Raw genomic sequence first — 8,934 nt, 5'->3', positions numbered from 1 at the left:
TTACTCTCCATTCACTTTCCTCTGCTTCTGCAATATACTTGTACACACACACGAGTGTAATCACAAAGAGGAATGTATAGGTTACTGCTGGAATTTATGCTGTCGACTTGTTTAAATGTGTTGTAACTACGTAAATTGGATGTTAAATGAGATGCATGAAAACAGATAAACGTAAACAAGAGTGTTATTGTTGTTTGTTAAAGATGTAGATGCGATAAAGCTGCAGGTGTGTAAATGTTTTCCATTAGGCTCACAGAGATGCTTAGGCCTCACCAATTTACATAGCAATATCTACTTTAAATAGACTCTTTGTTTTTGCTTTTAAGTGAAGTTCCTTGTATAACAAGGATAAATGCATATAGAGAGAGAAATCTACAGGTGTACACATTGCCATTCAAACATTAGAAGTTGGTAAAAATCTTATGCTCGCTAAGACTGCATTTATTTGATAAAAAATTCTGTAAAATTGTAAAAATATACTGTAAAATTTTGAAATATTATTACAGTTTAAAATAAGTGGTTTTATATTTCAATATATTTTCAAATATAATTTATTCTTGTGATGCAACGCTGAATTTTCAGCATCATTACTCCAGTCTTCAGTGTCACATCATCCTTCAGAAATCATTCTGATTTGCCGATTCTTTCTTCTTATTAATGTTGAAAACAGTTGTGCTGCTTCATATTTTTGTGAAACAATCACATAGGCCTCATCATTTAAAAGAACAACTTAGAAATTATTTTGCAACGAGTCTTTACTAAATAAAAGTTATAATTCGTACTGTAAAAACCTTAATGATTGATAATATAAATGCAAAACATTTAAAATTTTTACTTTTTTCCCCGTCATAATATTATATTCAATGCACAGCTGCTTCTTTATTTTTTTACCCAAAGATGAATATTGTTTTAGCATAAAATGTGTCAAAACAACCTCATATGTGTGTATATGTCCATGCATGTGGACTTTAAGACCAGTCTCAAAAAGATTCACATTCAGAATTTTCAGAAGTTTTATTGTGAATCCTGATGCCAAACTCTGTGTGATTCTTTCCTCCAAGCAGTCAATATTTTACCCTGAACATCAGGCATAAATGACTGAACAATAGGTCACAGGTCCTCGTCCCAGCACTTCAGTCGCTCTTAAGTGTCTTTGTTAGAGCACAACAGATGCATTTGTAAACGCTTGTGGCAGTTTTAACCGCACAATTAATCAAGAGAGCTGCTTTCCTTTGTGTTTTTATTGTTTCTTGTTTTCTTTTGTTACAATATCTGCTGTCACGGAGGACATAGTTTATTTCAGCAGCTGAAATCCCCCAGGCCCATGTTAACAGACGCAAGGCTTTTACCGCCAGCTTTTCCAGCTCTTCTACTGAACTCCAGTCACTCCAGTTCAGTTTAATAACGCTGTGCTGTAAACTACTGGATGCCATTTACAAGACTAAGATGCATTAGGTTTTTTGACTTTACATGGTGTTGCACATAAAATTAAATATTCGACTTTTTTCTAAAAGTGATAGTTCACCCAAAAATTACAATTTTGTAATCTTTTACTTACCCTCATGTTACCCTCACACACACACAAAAATGCACTTTAAAGAACGCTTTCTCAAATGTCTTATTATTAATAACTGAATAATGCATTAGAATCCTTACGTACTGATTAAAGTAATTCACCTAAAATGTTATTATTGTTATACTAAACATGTCGTTTCAAACCCAAATTACTTATTTTATTACGTCAAACACAAAAGGAGATATTTTGTAGAATGTTCATGCTGCCCTTTGTCAGGGTTATTATTAACTATAACCATAAAAAAGCAACATTTCGCCCCGTTTAGTTATTCTTAAACCACTCCAATAACTACAAATAAATAAAATAAAACTTAATTCATACAAATGAATAAAAACTATAGAGACATTTAAAAACAAAATAATTAACACACACACACACACACAACAAAATTACTAAAAAAAAACTACAATTTAAATAGAAAATGTATGAAAAAAATCAAAATATATAATAATTCACAAAACTATAATAGTATATTAATGACGCTAAAATAACACTGTACTGTCATTAATCCTAAAATTGTTTCCAGTTTTGAAAAGCATCATAAAAGTGATTTATTTGCTATATTTTAACAATAAAACAATTTTATATGCTATATTATGTCTTATAATCATTATATCATATTGTATACATTTTAAAGCCAGGTACAGTTTTCTGAGTATAATAATATTAACAATAATAAAGAATAATAATAATTTTGAAATATGTATTACAAGGCCTGTAATGGATTATATATTCAGCTTTCTCACTCAAACAGTCAAGCAGTATTCATGTAGAAACGCATGACATCAGTCTGTGCTCGTATAACCTCACGGACGTGCAGAATGCTTTCAGTAAAGCCTGATAGGAATGAAGTGTAAAATGTAGATGATAAAACAAGTGCAGGAATGGAGAGATGAAGCGGAGGGGAGAAGAGAAGAGAAAACGGCAGTTTTATCAGAGCATGTCAGCACATGTGTGTGTGTTTGTGACACTGTCAGCAGATCGGAGACACGCTTGATAAGATTCTGTCTAATAGGAGCTGCTCCCCACGGTCGGGTCAGACAGCCGCTTCCACACACACACACACACACACACACACACACACACACACTCTGACAGACAGCATGAAAAGCTCAGATTAAGAAGCCCATCATGTTGCCCAGAGCTGCCCACCGAGAGACCATGAAATCAAGCTGTCAGAACAACAGAGAGAGAAACAAAGAGAGAACCACGAGTTTGTTCAAGTGTCTGAGTGAAAGTGTGGATGCTTTACATTGCATGCTCTCAGGAAAACGCTTGTCTCTGCAGTACAACTGTACAATGTTTTCATGGTAATAAAGAAGGCTGCAATTAAAAGTCAACTGAGAGAAAGTCATAATCAGTGTGCGACTGTGACTGTGTGTGTGTTCACACCTGTTGTCCTCTTTATTCAGAGCTTACCCATACTATGATAATCAGCTTCTTCCTAAATATAATTACTGATATTGTAAAAGCATTCTACATTAATAAGAGTTCTTTTAAAACAGTTCTTTCAAAATCTTTCTCAATTTATTATGACATTTTTAATGAGTTGCCACCAAAATTTTGATTTTCACTCAGAAATTGCAAGTAAATTTCACATTTAACCCTTTGCAAAAACCCAGTACCCCTTTGTTACGGTCGCTATGTCCGATAGGCCACGTTGCTTTCAGTCCACAAATCATGTTCTCACATTTTTAACCCAAAAGTTGGGTTAGTCCATATTTGACCCAGCGTTGGTTTGAAAAAACCCAGCATTTTGAACCACAAACATTGTTTAAAGTGCTGTTGACTTTGAATTTCCTGAGAACGGGAAATTTTTACTCACTGAGGGGAGTTTTTACCCATTGTTACCACAGCAACACACGTAAAAGCACGCCACCCGAGCAATCTGCAACATCTCCAGGTTTAATTGAAAGCGCAGTGTTTACATTGCCCTAATTGGAGTCGAATCACGTCGCAACGGAGTTTAAAAATAATTACAGAAGCACCAGACGAATGCCTTTAAATCCTCAGATCTGATCCATTTCTAACCTCAATAAATCTAGTTTAATTGAGGGAAAACGCGGCGTGCCATGCGTTTTGTGAGAATGCTGTGATGAACTCTGCATTTTGAACTAAAATTACAGCACTGTGTCAAAGTCCTGCTGTTCAACAGCTAACAGTAATCTGAGTGAAGCGCTTCCCATCTCACACACACTTGGCTTTATTCGAACAGCTTTAATTGTCGTTAATAATGGAGTTGCATGTTGCTGATGGACTGTAATTCTCTTGATTTTAATAACTAAACAGAGCAGGACTGCTGTTTACAGCACCGTAACACTCACAACACACTTATTCAAAACTATGATGCCCCAAATTACTTGATTTGGATATCTGAAACATTATCATAAAAAGGTTCCAGTCCCGGCTGCTGATTGGTCAATGCACAATTACGGTACATAAAAAACAACAAAGCCAATGATTAGTAGGTAAATTAATTCAGTATGTCTCATACAAGTACTACTTTTTATGTTTTTATTTAATTTTAAGATTTCCTGTAAAAGGATGGAATGTTGTGAGACAAACTGACTAATATCACAAAACATCACAGAATTCATCAAATCTATTGCTAAATACACTGACAGCTAATTTGATGTCTCTTCCTGGTGATGCCATATAAATTGGCATTTATTATTATTTTTTGTTTTTTAAAGAAATGTTAGAAATTACTGGGATTTTCTAAAGCAGAAATGTAGTGTAGAAGATAGTATGGAGTACACAGGAAAATAGTATAACAATTTAATTCAGTTAATTTAAACAATATTTCAAAAAATAAATAAATATATATATATATATATATATATATATATAATTCATCACTTGAAATAAAACGTTATAATTTATTTTAATTATATATATATATATATATATATATAAAAATTATTACATTAGCTTCCCCTGCTGTACTAAAATAACTGAAACTGATATAAAAATATAAATGTATATATATATATATATACAGTATTGTTCAAAATAATAGCAGTACAATGTGACTAACCAGAATAATCAAGGTTTTTAGTATATTTTTTATTGCTACGTGGCAAACAAGTTACCAGTAGGTTCAGTAGATTGTCAGAAAACAAACAAGACCCAGCATTCATGATATGCACGCTCTTAAGGCTGTGCAATTGGGCAATTAGTTGAAAGGGGTGTGTTAAAAAAAATAGCAGTGTCTATCTTTGACTGTACAAACTCAAAACTATTTTGTACAAACATTTTTTTTTTCTGGGATTTAGCAATCCTGTGAATCACTAAACTAATATTTAGTTGTATGACCACAGTTTTTTAAAACTGCTTGACATGTGTGTGGCATGGAGTCAACCAACTTGTGGCACCTCTCAGCTGTTATTCCACTCCATGATTCTTTAACAACATTCCACAATTCATTCACATTTCTTGGTTTTGCTTCAGAAACAGCATTTTTGATATCACCCCACAAGTTCTCAATTGGATTAAGGTCTGGAGATTGGGCTGGCCACTCCATAACATTAATTTTGTTGGTTTGGAACCAAGACTTTGCCCGTTTACTAGTGTGTTTTGGGTCATTGTCTTGTTGAAACAACCATTTCAAGGGCATGTCCTCTTCAGCATAGGGCAACATGACCTCTTCAAGTATTTTAACATATGCAAACTGATCCATGATCCCTGGTATGCGATAAATAGGCCCAACACCATAGTAGGAGAAACATGCCCATATCATGATGCTTGCACCTCCATGCTTCACTGTCTTCACTGTGTACTGTGGCTTGAATTCAGAGTTTGGGGGTCGTCTCACAAACTGCCTGTGGCCCTTGGACCCAAAAAGAACAATTTTACTCTCATCAGTCCACAAAATGTTCCTCCATTTCTCTTTAGGCCAGTTGATGTGTTCTTTGGCAAATTGTAACCTCTTCTGCACATGCCTTTTTTTTAACAGAGGGACTTTGCGGGGGATTCTTGAAAATAGATTAGCTTCACACAGACGTCTTCTAACTGTCACAGTACTTACAGGTAACTCCAGACTGTCTTTGATCATCCTGGAGGTGATCATTGGCTGAGCCTTTGCCATTCTGGTTATTCTTCTATCCATTTTGATGGTTGTCTTCCGTTTTCTTCCACGTCTCTCTGGTTTTGCTCTCCATTTTAAGGCATTGGAGATCATTTTAGCTGAACAGCCTATCATTTTTTGCACCTCTTTATAGGTTTTCCCCTCTCTAATCAACTTTTTAATCAAAGTACGCTGTTCTTCTGAACAATGTCTTGAACGACTCATTTTCCTCAGCTTTCAAATGCATGTTCAACAAGTGTTGGCTTCATCCTTAAATAGGGGCCACCTGATTCACACCTGTTTCTTCACAAAATTGATGACCTCAGTGATTGAATGCCACACTGCTATTTTTTTGAACACACCCCTTTCAACTAATTCAACTAATTGCCCAATTGCACAGCCTTAAGAGCGTGCATATCATGAATGCTGGGTCTCATTTGTTTTCTGAGAATCTACTGAACCTACTGGTAACTTGTTTGCCACGTAGCAATAAAAAAATATACGAAAAACCTTGATTATTCTGGTTAGTCACATTGTACTGCTATTATTTTGAACAATACTGTATATATATATATATATATATATATATTTATTTTTTTAAACAAAAAAGGCAAAAATGTAAAATAAAAAGAAAACGTAAAATACAAAAATTATATATATAAAACACAAAACCAGTGTTAAGTTACTGGGGAATGTTTTTAGCAATATGCAAAAAAAACATTATATGGGTCAAAATAATAGATTTTTCATTTATTGAAAATCAATATGATATTAAGTAAAGATCATATTCCATGAAGCTATTTTGTACATTTCCTACCATAAATATATCTAAATTTAGTTTTTGGTTAGTAATATTCATTACTAAGAACTTCATTTGGACGAATTTGAAGGCAATTTTCTCAGTATTTCTTTTTTGCACCCATAGATTCCAGATTTTCAAATAGTTGTATCTCTGCTAAATAGTTGTCCTATCCTAATAAACAACAATCAACAGAAAGCTTATTTATTCAGCTTTGGGTCACTTTCACTTACTCACACACACACACACACACACACACACACACACACCCTAATGTGCTGAAGTGGCTGTATATACACAGTTTTCATCAACACCCTTTACCTATAATTACTTTTACAATACAGTGCAGCATCTTGTACCTTACTGGGTAATTATTACTTCATAGCTTAGTGATCATCATGCATTATATCGACAGCGTAATGATTATGCCATCATCATGATAATGCCAGAGATAAAAGCAGGCGGAGATGAAGCAGTTAAGCGCAGGCGAGGCGAGGTGAGTGTATGATGAGTGTTTTCTCTTAACAGCCTCCAGTGATGGAAGGAGATGCCGCTGAATTCTCTCTCCCATAAAACTGTCTGTGTGCACATCATATCAGCTCTGTGTGATAAACAACAAGAGCCATAATGCTCCATAAACATGTGGCTGGCTGCCTGACAGAGAAAAGCCTCATACTGGCCATAAACTACAATTTCTCTCTTAATGGGCAAATGTACTGCAAATCTCTCAAACACCCATACACACACATCAGCAAATATGATGCAAATGAGAAAATCAAACTACTACTCAGATTCCACATATATATATATATATATATATTTTTTTTAATCACTGTAATTTTAAGCAAATGTAACTTCTGTAAGGTACAATCATTTTAAGAAAGGCACTTCACATAGGATTGAAAGCAGCACATATCAGCATCATGTCATCTGGGAAGTGTATCAAAATCATAACCACAAACAAAAACTGTCAGCGTTGTGCTTGAAAAGCCTTTCTGAATACATTTAAATCTCACGGATTAGCAGAGAACATTGATGATCCGGTAACGAAAGCAGAGACTTATTTTTGGGGATAAAGGAGAACAGATATGAAGCCATCTTTCCGTCATCTTCTTAAAACAATACACATCCTCCCAAGTGTCAGTATAACCCAGAGTGAGCTCTATCTGAATACAGCATTTGTCCGTGCCTGAACATGTGAACAGGTGACCGTGGGATTGATGTCTTTCTAGGGGTCGCTGTTGGTCAGGGCTGTTTTCAGCTGTCGCAGGAGCATAGAGCCCATCACGGTTCTCTCAGTGTTGATGGTGATCACCGCGTCAGGATCCTTCAGGGCCACCGACACCAGGACCAGACATCCAGAACTCACCGTCTTACCTGCAAACCTGGAAATACACACACAAAGGGATTGCTTGGTTGGCTTTTTGACTCCATGTCAGCTATTTTCATCGTTCAAATAGTATAAAAGAGCTAGTTTAAAACATACAGTAAGGTTTTAAAGTTTGCTTCAGATAGAAGAAATATAGACATTAAAACAACACAATTAATTCAAAATGAACACAATTTACTTAACCAATACCCTTAATCTTATTGTGCGCAATTCATCAGTGTGTATTCTCCTGAAAAAGGCTCTTCAAAAGACAAAAAAAATGTAACCAATGATTTTGAATTTACGTACATTACATAAACTTTGAATGAGATTTTTATAAACTTAATTTGAGAATGAATGAATCAATGAATGAATATATTACCACAGTTAGTGGTAATATATTAAAGATTTACAGAATATCCTAGTATTTATCATTTTTTAATTATTGTCAAATAAAAAAAAACTGATGAGACATTGATGAAAGCAAACATTGATGAGACAGATTTTTGAAAAAAAAATACATACATAATAAAACACACAGAGAGAGAGAGAGAGAGAGAGAGAGAGAGAGAGAGAGAGAGACTTAAATTGTGTAGATCAATTCCACTCCTTATGGAATAACTCATTTAATATAATATAGCAGAATGCATGCATAGGCTTACATTTTCTGTAAAAAAATATAGGTTCATAAACATATACTGTACAATAATTCATAATTATTTGCGAAAATCCTATCCAAAACAAATACTGGGTTTCCAACTGTTAATAACAATGAATAAGCATGTAAAAAAAGTATGTGAATAATTATGTAAATAAATACATTAATAAATATATTTAATAAAGTGCATAATTATGTGCCATACCAATATGTGAGCACTGGAGAGTGAAGGGGGAGGTGTGTGTGTGTGTGTGTGGTGAACAGGCATGGCAGTCTATTATTTGGTCTGATTAAGAAGCTATTAGGGGCCAAGGGACACCCTCCTGTCACTCACAGACTCGACCTGGTAGCCTCTCACAGACAGAGAGCAAGGTGGGGGGTGTGCAATAAATAGAGTGCAGAGGACTAGACTTTTTACATGTGGTCATTATGGGGACATGTTTTCCAAAAAGACTATTTGCAGTAC

The 8,934-nt window shown here is 34.7% G+C and overlaps 1 protein-coding gene across 2 annotated transcripts in view; it reads right to left on the bottom strand.

Moving 5' to 3' along the window:
• Window positions 1–7,260: 7,260 nt before the first annotated feature.
• LOC113074199 (AP-3 complex subunit beta-1-like) overlaps window positions 7,261–8,934 on the bottom strand; it is a 54,278-nt gene continuing 52,604 nt past the window's right edge. Inside the window, exon 27 of one of the 2 annotated variants that reach the window (XM_026246954.1) lies at window positions 7,261–7,826. In XM_026246954.1, the coding sequence (XP_026102739.1) occupies window positions 7,670–7,826 (157 nt within the window). In that variant the 3' untranslated portion in view covers window positions 7,261–7,669. The remainder of the gene's footprint in view (window positions 7,827–8,934) is intronic. The other variant, XM_026246955.1, reaches the window with a different exon arrangement.

Source organism: Carassius auratus, unplaced genomic scaffold, assembly GCF_003368295.1.
Source record: "Carassius auratus strain Wakin unplaced genomic scaffold, ASM336829v1 scaf_tig00013841, whole genome shotgun sequence".
Classification (NCBI taxonomy): Eukaryota; Metazoa; Chordata; class Actinopteri; order Cypriniformes; family Cyprinidae; genus Carassius; species Carassius auratus.
Note: the sequence above shows the minus strand (reverse complement) of the source record. Positions and strands in the feature narration are given on the sequence as shown.